The sequence below is a fragment of the Dipodomys spectabilis genome, unplaced genomic scaffold (genome assembly GCF_019054845.1).
Source record: "Dipodomys spectabilis isolate Male_0828 unplaced genomic scaffold, ASM1905484v1 ptg000492l, whole genome shotgun sequence".
Lineage (NCBI taxonomy): Eukaryota > Metazoa > Chordata > Mammalia > Rodentia > Heteromyidae > Dipodomys > Dipodomys spectabilis.
In genome coordinates, this window is record NW_024871169.1 from 84694 (window position 1) to 104433 (window position 19740).

The 19740-nt window shown below is 45.5% G+C and overlaps 1 protein-coding gene across 3 annotated transcripts in view; it reads right to left on the reverse strand.

Annotated features, from left to right (window-relative positions):
• Syn1 (synapsin I) overlaps positions 1 to 14487 on the reverse strand; it is a 68429-nt gene extending 53942 nt beyond the window's left edge. For 2 of the 3 annotated variants that reach the window (XM_042669184.1, XM_042669182.1), the window contains exons 1-5: positions 13982 to 14487; positions 2823 to 2880; positions 2627 to 2718; positions 1018 to 1174; positions 410 to 499 (exon numbers count right to left, since the gene is read on the reverse strand). In XM_042669184.1, coding sequence (XP_042525118.1) covers positions 410 to 499; positions 1018 to 1174; positions 2627 to 2718; positions 2823 to 2880; positions 13982 to 14358 — 774 coding nt within the window. In that variant the 5' untranslated portion in view covers positions 14359 to 14487. The remainder of the gene's footprint in view (positions 1 to 409; positions 500 to 1017; positions 1175 to 2626; positions 2719 to 2822; positions 2881 to 13981) is intronic. The other variant, XM_042669183.1, reaches the window with a different exon arrangement.
• Between the last annotated feature and the right edge of the window lie 5253 nt (positions 14488 to 19740).

A 19740-nucleotide genomic window follows, 5' to 3' on the forward strand; every position in this document is an offset into this window, starting at 1 on the left:
AAATCTAAAATTTCTGGTTCCAAGTATTCTGGATAAGTGACACTTGCCTTGTCTTTTTTTTGTCAGTCATGAGGCTTGAACCCTGGGCCTGAGGACTGTCCCTCAGCTCTTCAGCTCAAGGCTAGTGCTCTACCACAGTACCACTTCTGGTTTTCTGATGGTTTATTGGAGATAAGAGTTTCACAGAGTTTCCTGCCTGGGCTGGCTTTGAACCACGATCTTCAGATCTCAACCTCCTGAGTAGCTAGGATTACAGGTGCCCGGCATTTGCCTTGTCTTAATAGACTATATCCTAAAGCAATATGGGACCTTCCCAGGCCCACCAAGGCATTCTGATATCACCCTGATTGATAATACTGAACACCCAATGACCATACTTTATGAGTCCTGACTCCTTCTCCAAACTTACCATCTCTTTGTGATTGGGATAGAAGGTCTGATCAATCAGAGGGAATTCCTCTGTCCCCAGTTTCTTGTGCAGCCGAACCATTTGGGCAAACTATAAGAACCAGGAGGCATAGGTCAGTGAGTTCTTCATCTGAAGTGGTTCCCAATCTGAGACCCCAGGTACTGCACTGTAGATCTGACATGTCCTCTAAAGCCCCATGTGGTAAAAGACTTGTTTCTGAGAGTGGTATAATTGGGAGATGGTGGAAACTTGAAGAGGTAAGAAGTTTTCAGTTCACTAGGGGAATACCCATGAAGGGAACTATGGGACCTATCTCCCTTTCTTTTTCACTTCTAGGCCACAATGGGAGTGACTTAGCTTTTTTCATGCTCCTCTGCCATGAGGCCCTGCCTCACTACAGACTACAAGCAACAGGCCCACTTTATCATGGATTGAAACTTCTAAAACTCTGAGCCAAAATAAACATTTCCTCTAAGTCAATTATCTCAGGCTATTTGTTAGAGTAATTGAAAGCTGCCAAATATACTAACTTCTCATCCTCAGTTCGTAAAAGTCACATAGTTATTCTAGGCTCCCATATGCATAAATGAGGCATTTCTGTCACTTACCACCCAAGGCTTGTCACAGAAGTTGTAGACAGAATGCAAAGAGTTGACACTGGGGATTCCAGCATACTGCAGACCAATGACCAAACTGCGGTAGTCTCCATTGCGTGCCATGCTGAAGGCATGCTGGCGGATCAGCACAAAGTCGGGTTTCAAAGACCTGGTAGAGGGAGGGAAGGGAAGAATGGACAGATGTGTTGAGTGTTCGTCCACAAGCTTCCCACCACCCATGGAATAAAGACTGAGTTTCTAAGTCTTAAGAGTTCCCAGAAATTGAAGAGGTTCTACCCAGACCATCATTCTTATCCTTTTTCCATCTGCTGATAGCTTTGCAACCCTTCCTGGCTGCCTTCCTCCTTGCCAAGGTCAATGTGCTGCTCCCCAATTTGTCTCTGCCACCTCCCTGGGCACAGCCAGACAACCAGCTGGCCTCAAAGTAAACTGCCTGTAACAGATTCTGGCCTCAGGTTCTCTACAGGAGCTGCTCGCTCTGCCCTAAATATGTCCCCCTAGGTGTCTGCATGGATCATTCCTCCTTCTGTAGGTCGTTCCTCATCTGCCTTTCATGCTAGCAGGCTACCTTATCCAACCTTCACACCCAGTCAGCATCCACTAACCCTTATATCTTCCCTATTGCTCTGATATTTTCTCAGTACTTTTACATTTTGTCATTTATTGTGTATATCCCACAGAAAGATGTCCTGAGGGTTTTCTTGTCTTCTCTTTGGTGGGTTTAATTCACTAGTACATCCAAAGCTCTCTGTACACAGTAAGTGCTCAATAAATCCATGTTGGATTTCAAGTGCTGCAGTAGGTGTGAAAGAAATGTTGAATGAATAATTGAAAAGTTTGCCTTGTAGCCTGCTGAGATCCTTGGCTCTTCTTCAGAAGAAAAGCTTTCTTGTCATGTTCTGTGCCTAAGGTCTCATTTGCAGAAGCTCTAAGGTAATCCTTGTGCCTCTCCTACCACACCAGTATACCCTTTTTAAAAACTATTTTTAAAAATCATCTATAAGTAGGTGCACAAAAGGTTTACAATTAAACAAATCAGCATCTTGATCAATGTCACCCTTCCCATCATTCTCCCCCACAAGATACCCTTTTTAGGTTGGATTGCCAGTGACAATTAAGCAGCAAAAAGCCAGAAGCAGAGCTTTGGCTCAAGTGGTAGAGCTCTAGCCTTAAGAAGAAAAATCTCAGGGACCAAGCCCAGGACCTGAATTCAGGCTTCAATGGTAGCACACGTTCTCTCTCTCTCTCTCTCTCTCTCTCTCTCTCTCTCTCTCTCTCTCTGTCTGTCTCTCTCTCTCTCTCTCTTGCACACACACACACACACACACACACACCAGGCACTGGGTGGCTCACACTTGTAATCCTATTTACTCAGGAGGATGAGATCTGATGATTGTGCTTTGAAACCATCCAGGACAGGAAAGTCCATGAGACTCTTATCTTCAATTAACCAGCAAAAAGTCAAAAGTGGAGCTGTGACTCAAGTGGTAGAGCACTAGTCTTGAGAAAAAATGCTCAGGGTCAGCACCTAGGTCCTGAGTTCAAGCCCCAGGACCAGCAAAGCCCCCTCCCCTGAAATAGGTACCCTTTTAAAACTTACCGCACAACCTTGACCCCATTCCTTAGAACTTCCATATCCACAGAGAATCCACCATTGGCATGGGCCACGAGATTAAGATCAGAGAATTCAGCCTGGAAAAGAAAGAAAATTGATGATTCACCCATTTCATAGGAAAATGACCAATTAGTTTTTGGTCTAGACAGTTGAGCCCCAAAGTCCACTTGATCCAATTTACCTGTTCTACTTTAATGTCAATTTCTCCATGGATCTTCTTCCCTTTGAAGTATTTTGCCCTGGAGAGGAAAATAGAAGGGCACATTCATCAGTGCTGAAATCTCAGATAGGAAGACAATATCCAAGTTGATCCCTTGACCCCCTTACCCCTTCAGTGCTGCTATAGAAGCAACACAGTGCTTTCAATTTGTTGAACTACTTTGAAAAAAATCAGCAGTGAATCCTTTGTGAACAATGAAGTCTATTGTAATGCTCATGGGGAGGTCTGTAAAGGGCATTGCAGACCTTGAAAAGAAGAGTGTTCATAAACCATAGAGAGCAGGCATTTCCTAAAATATGATCTGCTCATCACACATCTATTATCAATGTCCCAGAAAAGTGTTACAAAATGAATAGTGCTATGCCCATTATAAAAGATTTTAAGCTTTCATGGATGTTTATAAATAGAGAAGAACCTCACAGAGGACAAGTATATGACATGGTCCTGTGGTTGTATGTATTTTGGTACCCATTTGGGTCTCAGTGCCCAGCTCCCTGTTCTCTGGCCCCTTCCTAAGGGCTGAAACACCTCAGCCATGGGCATGCTGTGCTATGAGGACCATAGCACCACTGTGGGTGGGCAGCTGTGTCTGAGGAGAAGCAGATTGAGCCGTGCTGGCTGGGGGTGGTTCTAAAGAAGCTGCAGCCAGCAGTGATGGGGGCAGGAAGGAATGCAGCTGAGGATGAGGGGAAAGCCACAGGAAGGAGGTGGAGGAGCAGCAGCAGACACATCACAAACTGCTCTGTCATCATCCCTGCCCCATCTTAGCTAAACTCAGTTTCCAGTGGCCTCTTTGCCCAGGGATTCCTACCTAATAGACTTCTCCATAGACAGAAGCTCAATCACGTTTCTCATGGAAGAAAAGGATGGGGGGTGGGGTGGGCTACCAGTCATTGACATGCCCATACATTGTCAGATTTTCTGATACATATGTACTGCACAGATAGCTCTGGTGACTTCACTGATGTATACAGGAGAACCAAAGTGCATGATTTCCTTTCTCTTTGTGGTGCTTGGGATGGGAGTCAGTGCTTTGCACATGTTAGGCAAATGTGAGCCATATTCCTAGCCTAGCTGTTTCCTTTTGCTGCCTCTCTCTCTATTGATCTCTCTGTCTCTGTGTCTGTTTCTCTCATACATACTTCATAACTACAAGTTACAAGCATTGGGAGAGATTTTTCCACATTTTATATCTATAAATATACTTTTTTCATATATAAACTGATGGCAAGCATAAATGATAAGCCTATATCACATTTCTCAATGTTTTTCTTAACCAGGATTAATGCATTTTGAATATCAGCTGCTGACTACTGATGGCTTTGTCCCCACTGGGAACTGAATTCTGTCATAGGTAACTGCTTTGGCTGAGGTTATACCTACTTCCCGAGGGCAGCCCCTAGCCTATTTCTGATATTCAGTCTCTTTGTCTCACTCCAGACTCCTCACCATCTTGTTCTGAAATGAGCTGAGGCTTCAAGCCCAATCAAATGAGAAACCAGTCTCTCCCTCCATGCAACCTTTGTTGACCCAAAAGCATTCCCAGAAAGCCTCCTGGGTGCAAACCTTTGCCTCAGAGGCCATTTGCAGGAAGTTAGCCTAGGACAGTAGGCCAAAGAGGTCAAACCACAGAGAATATTCGATGTGATTCTGGAGCAAGGTCTCCTAACGGCCACCTGGGAGTAAAGATCCATCAGTGGTAGGAGGTAAGGTGCAGCTCAAATGGCCCCTGACATGCTGGAGTTAAGCAAAGCACTATGCAGAAGGTCTGGCTGTGTCATAAGCTGAATGCCATTCAAGCCATATGCTCTGGTGGGTCCTATGATGTTGAAGATGAAGCAGCCTTTTCTTTTGGGCAGGTCCTGGACTTGAACTCAGGAACAGGCACTGTCCCTTTTCTTTCTTTCTTTCTTTCTTTCTTTCTTTCTTTCTTTCTTTCTTTCTTTCTTTCTTTCTTTCTCTTCCTTCCTTCCTTCCTTTCTTTCTTTTTTTTCTTTCTTTCCTTCTTTCTTTCTTTCTTTTTGTCAGCTATTGGGCTTGAACTCAGAGCCTGGGCACTGTCCTTGAGATTTTTGCTCAAGGCTAGCACTCTACCACTTTGAGCCACAGAACCACTTCCAGTTTTCTGGTGGTTAATTGGAGATGAGTCTCACAGACTTTCCTGCCTAGGCTGGCTTTGAACCGTGATTCTTGGATCTCACCCTTTGTAGCTAGGATTACAGGCATGAACAACCAGTGCCCTGCATCCCTGAGATTTTTGATCAATATAGTGCTCCACCACGTGAGCTACAGCTCCAGTTTGGCTTTTCTGGTGCTTAATTGGAGATAAGAGTCTCAGGGATTTTCCTGCCCTGGCTGGCTTCAAATCACAATCCTCAGATCTCAGCTTCCTGAATAGCTAGGATTATAGGGATAAGTTACCGGCACCCAGCTAAGATGCAATCTTTTCTCCTGTCAGGGAGAATGAAAGCCCAGGCCACTGGCCTTTGGGAGCAGCAATTGACTTTTTCTGCCTGTGGACTGTAAGAGGAATCTGGTGGAAGGGAGTGAGCCAGCTGGTGAAATATCCTTGGCAATTGAGAGGGGCAAGGGAAATGGTAACCAGATTGGGGTGACTGTTTGCTAAATGTCACTGATGAGCTGAAGAAACATCTGACACACTCCGGGTGAATCATCATCAATTCAAAGCTAATGTAAAACCAGAGGACCTCCTTGGCTTCATTTAAGGAAATCGTTTGCAGCCAGAGGGCAGAAAGGGGAAAAATAGACTCCGGATTTACTAGTAAGTGTGGCAGAGCTTTAGAGAAGATGAACTTTCAGGCCTAACATTCTCTTGTGCCATGCTCAGAGCCCTAACATGAGAGTGGATCCTTGAGGCTTGGGGTGGGGATATCTGAGCAGATATAAACACCTTGAACTTAGAGACTCACTTTAACCCACTGTGCTTACAGAAGCAGCCCACTTCTCTTTGGATATAGCACTTTCCTCTGTTGGAACATTATGCAGAAGGCCTCAAATGAAACAAGTGATTTATAAGTCAATGTCTATTGCTCTCAGGATCTACCCTTACCTCTTCTGGAAACCAGACCAACACTCATGTCCTGCTCACTGTGGGTTGCCTGGATCCAGAGATCCACAAAATAGTCACTTCTCCAGTTCACAAATACATAATTGGAATGACTCTGACATGGGTTCCTTGGTCTTTGAGGAGAGCTATCACAGTAAGAATGTCCAAATGGACACTTCTGAAATGGCACATATCCCTGTGCTCTGATCAGAGAAGTAAATCAGCCTGGGTGGAGGGGGTCAGCTCAGTGGTGCCATACTTGTTTAACACGCATGAGGCCCTTGGTTTAATCCCAATACTTCCAAAAACAAAATGAGAAAATAATACATCAAAAGAAAAACTGTATTATTCCAGTGGTGATAGTAGAAATTAGAACTACTCAGAAGGATTAGAGGATGCAGAAGTGTTGGTCTCCAAGAAGGCTGTTGGTCCTTAAAAAGATATTACCTCTGATTTTGCTATCCCTCCAGACACACTATCATCACTACAGTAGATAAATAAGACCTTATATATGGCAGGTGGCCACCAATTTAGCAAACATACTCTTCTCGTGTGTGTGTGTGTGTGTGTGTGTGTGTGTGTGTGTGTGTATGCACACGCATGTGTGCACACCAGTACTCAGGCTTGAACTCAGGTCCTTCCACTCTTGCTTGGCTTTTTCACTCAAGGTTCTCTACCACTTGAGCCATACCTCCACTTCCAGCTTTTTAGTGGTTAATTGGAAATAAGAGTCTCACAGATTTTTCAGGCTGGCTTTGAACTGCGATATTCAGATCTCAGCCTCCTGAGTAGTTAAGATTGCAGGTGTGAGTGACCAGCACCTAGCAAGCATATTCTTTTTAATTTTGATTAGAAAGGAAGATCAGAAACATCTCACTTTCACATGGGACTTACAACAAAATTCGTTTATGGTCTTGCCATAGGGTGATGTTATTTCTATCAATTTGTGTCATAATATAGTCCAAAGGAATCTGTACCATCTGGACATCCCACAGAATATCACACTGGACAATTATATCAGTTACATCATACAATTATGTAAGATGGGTAAAAGATGGTTAGCATATTGCCTTGATAAGACACATGTGCTCCAAGCTGGGTATGGTGGTACACATCTGTAATCCCAGTACTTGGGAGGCTGAGGTAGAAGAGAGGTAGTAGGTTTCAAGATCAGCCTGGGGTACATAGTGAGATTCTCAAAAATATTACATGTGTTTCAGAGGGAAGGAGATAAACCTTACAAATACTCAGGGACCTACCACATAAGCAGAAGTTTTAGGGATCCAGTGGTCCAAAGTATGCACCTCCAAACAGAGTAGCATTGCATCTCGCCTCTTCCATCATGAAGAGAAACACAAGAGCCAGACTGCCTCTTCTAGATTCTGGAAGCATTGTGTTCTATACCTGGAAATACTGCTCTGACCCATGTTTCAGGTGACATGTGAAGCTGAGGCCCAGAGCACAAAAGTGCTGTGCAGCAGGTCTAGGATGTGGAACATGCTGTCCTGACACATAGACCATAAGATACTGGAGGTGTCTTAGTGGGGAAAGACACAATGTGGAGCTTATGAGAAGCCCAAGTGAGAGGCCTTCAGAATCCTGGAGTCATGCCACGCCATCTGTAGCTGAGAATTATTTGTCTTTTTGTTTTTGAGATAGTCTCACTTTATAGTCCAGGCTGTCTTGTAACTTGCTATGTGGTTCAAATTAGCCTTTAAGTTTCATTCCTGCTTCAGCCTCCCCAGTTCTGGGTTTACAGATGTGTGTCATCATTCCTGGCCAAATTATATGCTCTGTGAGAAACCTAATCAACCAGAATACTAGTAGATAGATATAGAATGCTTGACCATGGGTCACCAAATAACTGTGCATCCAGGACAGTTCATTACAAGCCAGGTTCTGTCACATACAACATGTAATAATCAGATGGGACCTGTAGCCTCAGGACTGAGCCCTTGCAAGGCCAAGCAGGCTGTATGAGTGGATAACCCAGATCTCCATGTTGTCCACAATTAGCATGCTGGCATTTCACCCTCAGCTAAAAGACTTCCAATCAGCTGTGAAAAGAGGATAATGACTAAGCTTGTGTCAGAAATGGATTGCCCCAATCTGTGAGTGAAAGCTGAAAAAATGGACAGTGGCTACACCACAGCTGCACTTTGAGCATCCTTGGAAGACAGTGCCAGAGCCCCCAATAGTGGACCATTGGGCTGTGTACGTGGTAGTCTATACTTTGTGTGAAAAAGGCAGTAGCGGGCTGGGAAGGTGGCTCAGTGGTAGAGTGCTTGCCTTGCATGCATGAGGCCCTGGGTTCGATTCCTCAGCACCACATAAGCAAAAAAGAAAAAAAGCCAGAAGTGGCACTGTGGCTCAAGTGGTAGAGCGCTAGCCTTGAGCTGAAGAGTTGAGCAACAGCGCCCAGGCCCAGAGTTCAGGCCCCATGACTGGACTCCCACCCCCCCCCCCCAAAAAAAAGAAAGAAAAAGGCAGTAGATCCAGATTAGACTATATATGCATTTATGGGTAATGGTAAATGGCTCGGCTGGTTGGTCAAAGGCCCAAAGGCCGGGAAGGCAAAAGATTGAATTTCAGGACAGATGCAGTCTGGGATACAAAAAGGTGGGTAGACATATGGGAGTGGGCAAAAAGGGTGCAGGAAAGATCTTTGTATTGTGTGCAACACCTACCAGCCATCATCCACCATGGAAGTGGCACTAAGCAACCAGATAGATAGGATGAGTCAGCCAGATGATGTCAGCCAGCCTCTGTAATCAGCCATCCCAGTGCTAGCAGATGGGCACACGAATCAAGTGGCAATAGCAGCAGAGAAAGAAGCTACATGTGGGCCAACAGCATTATAGCTGAATATCCATCTTGCCAGCAACTGAGACCAACATTGAGTCTGTCAGATGATACCATGTCTCAAGGAGACGAAAGAAACAACCACTTGGGGCAGGATGACTACACATTGGGGTACCTTCCACTATGGAAAGTATAGCAATATATTTTGAATGGAAGATTTTATACATGGTTTGCCTTTTCTGACTAGGAATTCTGCCAGCATCACTGTCCAAGGGCTCCCACCATGTTTGAACCACACCTTTTGATCCCATAGATCAGGCATCAAACCAAATGACACAAGTTATAGCAAAGTAAAGAAGTGCAAAGTAGTCTGTGACCATGAAACCAAGTAATTTGGTTACATATCACACTGTCCAGAAGCTGTTGGCCAGCTTGAGTGATATGGTTTTTTTTTGTAGCTGTAGCTAAGACCCTAAATGACAGATGATACCATGCACCAATGGCATCATCTACAAAAATAAAAACCACAGTATAAGCCCTAAATCAATGGGCATGGCATGTGCTTTGTTCTTAATAGGTAAGGCATATGGATCTTGGAACTTGGAGGTTAAAGTAGGAGTGGCCCAGCTTACCATAGATCCCAGTGGTCCACTTTGGGAATTTGTGCTTCCTGTTCCCTCAAGGCTCTGCAAGGTTAGAGGTCCTGGTTCTTCAAGGGGGGACACTGCTACCAGGGGACACAGCAAGAATCCCATTAAACTCTAGACTATGATCACCACCTGGGCACTTCAGGGTTCTCATGCCAAGTGAAGAGGTGTCACTGTATGGCAGGAGAACATGACCTTGATACTTAGGAGGATGTAGGGCTGCTGGTACACTTTAGGGATAAGGAGAAGTATCGCACTCAGGTGATCCACTTGGGCATCTGTTGGAACTCCTTGTTCAATTTTCATGGTAAGTGGACAAGTAGAACAGCTGGAGGCTGAGAAGTTTGTGGGGACACAAGGCTTAAGGATCCCTCAAAGAGAGGTGAATAGAACACCCACCAAGTAAGCCACTGAGACCAAAAGAGGTGCTAGCTGAAGGTGAAGGGTCTGCCTCCAGGGAAGTCTATCTAAGGAAAGAAGCCACAATAAGAAATATTGTTTATACAACCCACTATAAACATATTTACATAATAACCCATGCTATATATATTATATAAGACACATTATAGAGCAAATAGAATATAGGATATGCCTTATATAATATGTAACATAAATGTTGCATACTAAAATTATGTATATGTTTCTAGGATACATAGTAGAATGTACTTAAGTATACATATATAATTGGAATTAAAGCTTTAGCCAGGAATGGTGATATATACCTGTAATCCCAGCACATGGAAAGCTGAGGCAGGAGGATCATGAGTTCAAGGCGAGTCTGGGCTATATAGCAAGACCCCATGTCAAAACTTTCAGTAAATAATTACTTTTACTATTTGAAGTGCAACTTTATATTTCCTATATTGTTTTCTGAGGAAAAATACACACATTAGCTTATATAGTGCAAAGTAATTACATAACACATGCAACATATGTCATATATAACATGTAGTATACATTATATATTATATGCCTTACTGGACTGACAATTTATTTAAAAACTCTGCTTACTGTGTGCAAGATGGTATTATTTTCTATTTTCATTTCTCCTTCAACATAAAGTGATATGCTGGTCATAGGCTGATAGGTAATCCCTTTTTGAAAAACATGGAACTAAATTATCTCTGAAATGGAGAGATGAGTCTCAACTCAGAAGTTTCAACTTCAGAGCACAGAGGTGCTAAGCTTCAGGAAGAAATGAGAGTGGTGAAGTTTTGGGGAAAGCATCATACTTCACTTAGGTGTACATTTGTTACAGTTTGCAAAATTCCTCCTTTATTCCAGGATAAAACCTTGGAAGCTTCCATGGTCTGGGAGTCTGTTAGTTGGTGATGCAAGGCTCTTTTTCTCATGCTGAGCCTGGTGTACAAAAGCTCTTTCCCTTCGTCCATGTTACCGCGTATATAGTAGGCACTAACTAAACATTTGCTTGATTGCCTGGAAGGAAAAAACTGGAGAAGCTTCTGGGATAAAGAGAGCAGGTGCTCAATAAATGCTTGCTTGGAAGATTAAAAGCAAAAATGAAAACCACTGGAGTTGCCAATATGGAAAAGGTCTTGTCAATATTTAGTAGATAATACTTGGTGGGATGGAGAAAAAAGCAATGAAGAACCTGCCTTGAGGGTTGGAGTAGAGAAGAGACACCTAAAGGAGGAGACTCCTAATATACAGCAGGGGCCTTGTTAATGTTTGCTGATCCCAATGCAGCAAATTTGGCCAGGAAGGGAACACATTGGGAGGGAAGAGGACTTTGGTGAAGGAATTATGGCACATGATCAATACATGTTTTATGAGCAGCTGGAGACAAGAGTGAAGCAGCCTGCTGAAGAGATAGGAATGCAGTTATTTGAACAGAATACAGTAAGAGATTAATAAGTGCTTTCTGGATTAATGGGGACAGGGAAGGACAGCTCAGGGATGACTACCAAGTGGGGGAGCATCATCTAGCTAGAATGAAGTATAGTGCCACACTGAGTCTTCAGGACTATATAGTGTGGAAAGAAGGATGGGGATTGTTAAACGGGGGATTGGGCCTAGAAGAGGGGGGAAATATAGGACTCTTTAGAGTATACAATAGCTTGTTTGTTAAAGGAATGTGGGGTTAGCTGGGCGCCAGTGGCTCATGCCTGTAATCTTAGCTATTCAGGAGGCTAAGATCTGAGGATTGTGGTTTGAAGCCAGCCCAGCAGAAAAGTCCATGAGACTCATCTCCAATTAACTACCAAAAAGTAGAGGGGTGGTTCAAGTGGTAGAGGGCTAGCCTTAGGCAATAATAAAGCTCAGAGACAGCATAAGGCCCTGAGCTTAAGCCCCGGTAAGGCACCAAAGATTGTGGGGTTAAATTAAAGAAAATATATGAAAAATCCAGGTAGTAATTGGCATTAGAAAGAAAGAGGGAGGACTGAAGGCATGGCTCAAGTAGTAGAGGGCTAGTCTTGAGCAAAAAACGCTGAGCAAAAGCTCAAGGCCATGAGTTCAAGCCCAGGTACTGGCACAAAAAACGGAAAGGGAGCAGAAGGAAGGATCTTCCTAGTATATTGTAATGCATAATAAATGCCTCCCACATTCTGACACATAGAAAAAGGTAATAAATTTCTGTAGTGTGTATGGCTCTGAAGAGAAAGAAAGGCAGCAAAGTAAGGATTCTTGGGGAAGGGGGTGGGGTAATCTGACTAGTAAACAAATGGTACTCAATAAATTTCAGCTGAAGTGGATCCCTGGAGAGTGGGTTCTTAAGACAGGGGCAGGAACTTCAGAGACCTGGAAAGAGGAGATTGAGAATGACTCATACAATAACTGCTTAGTAAGTGTTTACTGGCTTAAATAGACTAAAGGCCCTTTGGGGGTATAGACTGAAGGTTGGGAAAGGGAATCCCAGGGTTAGTGAAGGGAGTGGAAGAGGACTGAGCCCTCTAAATTGGGCTCTGGATTGATGGAAGAAGAGGTAGGGAAGAGGCAGAGCTTGTGATTGGGGCAGGTTCTCCAAGTGGCATTGAAGGGAATGTGTTCCTTCCATGCAACAGGCATTACTATGTTCTCACTGGATCCACTGGAAGAAAAGGTCTCTGGGGAGGAGGCAGGAACACACAGAAGACTCTGCAGATGCTCATGGGAGTCATTGGAGGAAAAGGCCTTCGGGGAAGGTAATTAGAATGTAGTACATGGCAGAAAGGAATACATCCACTGTATCCATTAAAAGAAAGCTTTGGCAAGACAGGGGCTAGGGGTGGGCACATGATCATTTGATAAACAGTCACTGGATTTTTTTAGAGGAAAAGTCCTTTGGGAAGGAGGATGCAGAAACCTGATCTCTGCAAGCAGGATTCTCCATCCATGGGTGGAAAGGTTTTAGTGGAGAAGGCACAGAGCCTGTGCTCCCTACACATGCTAAGGAATGATGAAAAGGAAAAGTCTTCTGCAAGAGTGACTGAAGTGGTGCACACAGCAACTGCTAAATACCTGAGCATTGGATTAACTACAAGCATAGGCCTTGGTGGTTTCTAAGATTGAGTCATGCAAAAGGTACTCATTACATGCTGAGTAAACCCACTGAAGGAAAAGGCATTGGGCAAAGGTTATGTGTGTGTGTGTGTGTGTGTGTGTGTGTGTGTGTAGGGTTTCCAAGAAGGCACTCAAAACATGCTTGCTGACCATATTGGAGGAAAGAACCTTTAAAAAAGGCTAACACTGTAAGCAGTTGATAAATGCTAGATGGATCAACCAAAGGAAAGGCCTTTGAAGAAATAGCTTGGGATGGAGGATGCAGAAGGCACTCGATACATGCTTTTAGTATTTATTATAGAAGGTCTTTGAGGAGACAGTCTGGTGATGAGTCACACACCAAAGGCTCAAAAATGCTTATGGAACTCACTGGAGGGAAAGATCTGAGAGGAGCTTCAGGATGGGATATGTGTCAGGTACTTAATAAATGCTTTCTAGATCCTTTGGAGAAAAATCTCCTTGGAGAGAGGGCTGGGATTTGAGGCAAATAGAAGACATTCAGTGAACGTTCACATGATCTATTACAGGCCAAGCTTGTGGCTAAAAGCAGGGATGGAATAGACAGCAGGCACTCAATCAATGTTTACCAGATAGAGGATACATGCGCACAAGACCTATTAGAGAGAAGGCTTACGGGCAAGGGTGAGGAGATAGGGACTTAAATCCAGCTGTCAAAACATGCTCCCTAAATTCACTGAAGCTAAAGGCCTAAAGGAAGGGTTCTTCAACGAAGCATACTGCAGGTACTGGATAAATGCTTACAAATTCATTAGAGGAAAAGACCTTGGGGGGCAAGGATTAGGTAGGGGAAACAGGTCACATTCCATGCTTGAAGGCTCACAGGATATATTGAAGCCAAAGGTTTTCGGGGAGGAGGACTGAGGAAGAGGTATACAGTAGGAAACTGATTATTGCTCTCTGTATCCACTATTTGGGGGAGACAAGGGCGGGGCACATAGGAAGGCCCAGTATCATGACTTAAAGGAAAGGAATTTGGGTGAGGGGGCTGGATGCCAGGCACATAAGTGGTGCTCGATAGTTGCTCATTCACCGTGGAATCATCTGGGGACCCAGGCCCACGGGAAGGCACAGCAGTGGCTTACCAGTCGGTATGCGGCTCGTCGATGACCAGCAGCACCCTGGCGGCGGCGCCCCCACGGCCTGCGCCCCCAGAGCCGCCGCCCACCTGCTCGCTGAAGGTGGCCGCTGCGGCTGCTGTGGTTTGTTTGACCGCGTTGGACAGCGACGAGAAGAAGCCACCGCCCCCTGAGGACCCAGGACTAGGGGCGGCAGGAGAAGCCACTGGGGCGGCCGTGGAGGCCCTCTCGGCAGTGGCGGCCGTGGAACCGGGTGTGGCTCCGGGGCTAGCGGCAGAGGGCGGCGGCGGGGGCGGCTGTGGGCGCTGCAGGTCTGTCATGTACCCATTCGGCAGATTGGCCATGAAGTTGCTGTCCGACAGGCGGCGCCGCAGGTAGTTCATGGTGGCGGCTTGGGGCAGGGGGTCCTAGAGGCAGTCTGTCCAGGAGCCGCGGGGGCGGACCGCGAAGGGCCCAGGAGCACAGCTGCGCTCTCCGGCACGACGCGACTCCTCTGCTGCCCGCCGCAGACTGAGGCAGCGCTGAGTCGCCGCCGCCGCAGCGCGGATGGTCGCGCCCGTGCCCCCCTATGTTGCGCCTCGAGTGGTGCCGTCTGGCTGAGCACACGGCAGCGCGGACGCGACCAAGGCGGTGGGGAAGGGGAGTTGGTGGAGGAATGGCGAGTGACGTCAGCGCGCCTTCAGAGCTGAGGAGGCGGTGGCGCGCGCCGGCGGCGGGGGCGAAGGCGCTGTCCGCGGTGCTGAATCCATCAGTGCGCACGCGCCATGCCGCATCCTGTTTCCCCTCCCCCCCCTCTCCGATAAGGGATGCGCAATTTGGGGAGTGGGGGTGGGGTGCTTGTGTAAAGGGTTGGGGTCGGTAGTCAAGCAGACTACTCCCCACAGCCCGTCCCATCATGGTCCTCATAGCCACTCGCTCCACAGGAACCCCCCCCCCCCATTTTGTTTCCAGTGTTGATATACACCGCTGAAGGCAATTAGTGGGGGGCGGGCACAGAGGCACACTCAGAGACATAGAAATAAAAAATAAGCCCCTCACAGAGAGGGGTTGGGGGGGTCACACGCAGTGCCCCGCCGGGAAATCTGTCTTCCAACTCACACAGTCTCAAGCAGAGAGAAGTGGGAGTTGGTGTGGGGGCAGCAGAGAAAACATCAGACATGAAGAGGTGTATACCTGGGGTGATATACACACTCTTGCCTTGGACAGTGAGGGGCCTGGAGACACACAGGGAATAGCACACATATATAAAAGTAAGGAAACACACAGGGGACACGTACAGGTTTATAAACGGATTATAAGCCCAGAGTAACAAACACATGAGCATGTTGAGTCTATGCATGCATTTTACAGCTATGGGAAGCACACAGAGACCCAGAGAAACTCACACAAGCACACACACCTAGACAAAACATATCTACAGAAGATCATGGAAAAACCCAGATATAGAGACACATTATCTGCAGCTGTAGCTCTGATGCTTGTATTTCCTCCTCCCTACACTCACACAGTCTACATGCCCCATTATTCTGCTCTGGACATAGACAAAACCTAATGTCAACAGTGTCAATGGCTGTCTCTTCCCACACCTAAGAATTGTTCAGACAGGACCAGGGTGCCAAATAATATCTGTACATGAGCAAGTGGGGGTAGTCCAGAGTGAGATAAAAAACTCATATCATGGAAGCTGGGAAGGTGGCTCAGTGATAGAGCGCTTGCCTTGCATGCCTGAGGCCCTGAGTTCGATTCCTCAGCACCACATAAGCAAAAGAAAAAAGAAAAAAGCCGGAAGTGGCGCTGTGGCTCAAGTGGTAGAGCGCTAGCCTTGAGCTGAAGAGCTGAGGGACAGTGCCCAGGCCCAGAGTTCAGGCCCCACGACTGGACCCCCCCCCCCAAAATCATATCATATTTTAAGATCCTGGCTACAATAAAAACACAAATCCATAAATAAGCACTTGTTGACTGTATAGAACCAGAACTGTTTATATGCCTTGGGTCATACAACCCTGTGTGTAGATAATGCAATTTCTACTTTACAGATGAGGGAATCTCAAAACTCCAATTAATTCCTATGGGATCATGTGAACTTTCCAATCAATACATTATTTTTCTTTTAAGAGGGTGCCAGGAAGATAGAATAGCCACTGCTAGCGTGGCTAGAACAAAGTCAGGGGGATTGTGGTAGGAGATAGTGTCATAGTTTAGCAAGGACCACACTAGATAAGGCCTTGGCCATAGAGAGCAATGATAGTGGTAGCAGAAGATACACAAGTAAGCAGTTTTGGGAGTCTCTTTTGCCTGCAGGATTTTAAAATGAACTAAGCATGTATTCTTTTGCTTTTCATTCACTAAATCATTAGTCTATTTAAATAAGGCATATAGTGTGGGACTTGGCATCACAGTGTGTGGGTTCAAGTTAGGCCTCCACAATATAGTTAGAAAAGTGATAAAGAGATTTGGTTTCTTCATCTATAAAAGGGGATGGTCATTTGAGCTACGTCTAAGCAGAAGGAGAGGAGCAACCTTTATATATATAATTTTTTTTCAGTCGTGGGGCTTGAACTCTGGGCCTGGGCACTGTCCTTCAGCTCTTCAGCTCAAGGTGAGTGCTCAACCACTTGAGCTACAGCACCACTTCTGGTTTTCTAGTGGTTTATTGGAGATAGGCGTCTCATGGTCTTTCCTGCCCGGGCTGGCTTTGAACCTCAATCCTCAGATCTCAGCCTCCTGAGTAGCTAGGATTACAGACGTTAGCCACTGGCGCCCAGCAGACCTTTGTATTTTTGCATGCACTATAGCCTCTACCAGGAATGCCTTCTCTCTCTTCTCTCAACAGCTGCCTTTGGCCATAGTGGAAATTCTCCCTGTCTCCCAGGTCTCAGATTCCAGTCTTCCCGTAGGTTCCCACAATCACCAAGTCAAACATTTCCCACATCATTCTTTTCCTTTTTCCATCCCACTCAGCTTCAGTCCCATCTCTAGGGCCTTTGCTTTGGCATGTCCTTCTTCCCTCCAGGATGCTCATAAATTGAGTATTTTCCAATGTTTTGAAATTGAAGTGTATGCTTCTGTTGCTAATCAAAAATTGTTTTTTAGCCTAATGCTGGTAGCTCATTCCAGTAATCCAAGCTATTCAGGAGGCTGAGATCTGAGGATCGTGGTTTGAATCAGCCTGGGCAGAAAAGTCCCTGAGCCTCTTATCTCCAATTAATCACCAGAAAACTGGAAGTGGCGCTGTGGTTCAAGTGGTAGAGCACTAGCCATGAGTGAAAAAGCTCAGGGACAGCATACAGACCCTGACTTCAAGTCCCCCAACTGACAAGCAAACAAAAAAAATCGGACTTTTGTTTGTTTGTTTTAACAGAAGCGAATAAACTGCTCAGCCTGTAGTGACCTCTCTAGTGGACAGGCGTAGTTGTGGTTTTCCAGGCCTTTTTGGCACCTCTGGGACTGAATTTGGGCTCCTTGGGATTCTGTCTCTAGTCTGTGCCTCTTCCTAAGAATCTGGCTCCCTAGTACTTGTGGCTTCTAGTGCCATTCCCTTTCTTCAGGTGGCTCAATTTCTAGAAATTATTCATAGATTATCTTTTAGAGGAATGTGGTTTCCCCTTGGAGTTTCTTAGCTCCCCAAAGCAGAAAAATAAAACCTCTCTACATCATCCCTATCTCCTTCAACAGGGCTTTCTACAGAAGGGCCTCCAAGAATGATTTTCTTTCTTATATTTTGGTGAGCCACAGTGCAAGCACATCTCTGACATGTTTACACTCAGTATTGTATCCATATTTATGATATATGTATCTATGTCACCTTAGTGAATATGCACATATGTGACACATATAAATCATATATGTACAACATCCTTCATGATCCTTAATTTTTTTGTCGGAACTCTGGGCTTGGGTGCTGTCCCTGTGCTCTTCAGCTTAAGGCGAGCACTTGCTGCTTGAGCCACAGCACCATTTCTGGTTTTCTAGTGGTTTATTGGAGATACAAGTCTCATGGACTTTCCTGCCCAGGCTGCCTTTGAATCGTGATCCTCAGATCTCAACCTTCTGAGTAGCTAGGCTTACAGGCGTGAGCCACCAGCGCCCGGCAATCCTTAATTTTTGACACATCTGTAAATCTAATCCAACACATAGATATGTACCTCATAATGTACATACACAACTGAATCTCCACTTTTTTTTTTGTCAGTTGTGGGGCTTGAACTCTGGACCTGGGTGCTGTCCCTGATCTCTTCAGCTCAAGGTGAGAACTCTACCTCTTGAGCTACAGCGCCACTTCCAGTTTTCTGGTGGTTAATTGGAGATGAGTCTCAAGGACTTTCCTGCCCAGGCTGGCCTTAACTGCGATCTTCAGATCTCAGCCTCCTGAGTAGCTAGGATTACAGGCATGAGCCATCGGTGCTCTATCTTACACACTTTAGTAGAAACCAGGATCCCCTACATGCACTTGTACTGTTTTCCCAAGATGACCAAATACTCATTGACTCATTTTCATTTCAACTCATCACCTGGACTATTTTACATAATGGAAAATGGACCCAAGAAGTCAAATTAGGGTGGTGATGAGAATTTAGTTATAATGAACCTTCTACTTGGACCTTCCAATGCAGAGGGATCCCCTTTACCCACTGCAGTCTTGAACTCTACTCCTGATTTTAAGTTAGCACCATAATGCATGGTGCTTCAGCAATGTCTAGCTTACAACCTTTCTGAACCTGTTTCTGCCTTTGTAAAATGGGAGAGAATACTGAACCTCATGAGTTTATTGTGGATTAAATGAGTTCATACTATGGAAAGCCTTAAGACACTTCTGGGTTCACAATAAGTACTTTCTAAGTGTTAGCTATTATCATAACTATGATGATGATTCCTATGTGTCTCATCACTAGGGGCTCTCAGCACTTGGTGAGTGGTAAATGAATGAGCAAATGCTAAGAGCATTGGTGTCTGAGTTTGTTCCCTTTACTGCAGAGACACGTGCAGCTCTGATTCCTTTTCTTATGTTCCCTGAAGTCCAGCACTATTGTTAGTATACAGTAGGCGTTAAGTGTTGAACAAAAGGAAAGCCTATTCTGAGTCTGTTCCTTGCTCAGATGTCCTCTTCTACCAGTCCTCCTCCACCCCAGATGTCCAGACTTTAGGTCTAGCATGCAGTAGACAGTTTTAAGTGTTGAGTGAAATGCACAAATGTGAAAGGAATGTGTCTGGGTTTGCCCTGGGGGCTCCTGAAGAAGGAGGCCGACTCTAGCTTCTCTGCTCCCTCCCCAGATCACAGTACATCACAGCCACTTCCTCAGTCCGCCTCCCCACCTCGCAGAGTTATTTGTCATGGATAATTGTGGTGCTAGAGCTGGGCTGTTGGGAGTGGGTGGGTGCAGGTGTTCCCTTGGTAGGGTGCCAACCGTGACCACGCCTCTGCCTCCCTCTGTCATTGACGTGGATGGACCAGCTGAGAAGCTCTAGTGGGTGGGAACTGAAGAAGCTTCAGGAGGCAGAGAGACTGCAACTACCCAGCACATTGGCCAATCAAGAAATGACTGCCCTAGTGAATAGCCAATCAAAGCAAAACAGAGCTCTGCAGAGGGACGTGCTGGGTGGCCCTGGAGCACTGGGAAAGGGGGAAGGTTAGCACAGTGGGGAAAGGAGCTTGTTGCTGGACACTTGCTTTCACAGGCTGCAACCAGAGTGGGAAATACTGTTTTCCAGAACAGGCTGCTGTGTCATAGCTCTAGAAAATGCTATTGCTCCATTTCTGGGAAAGA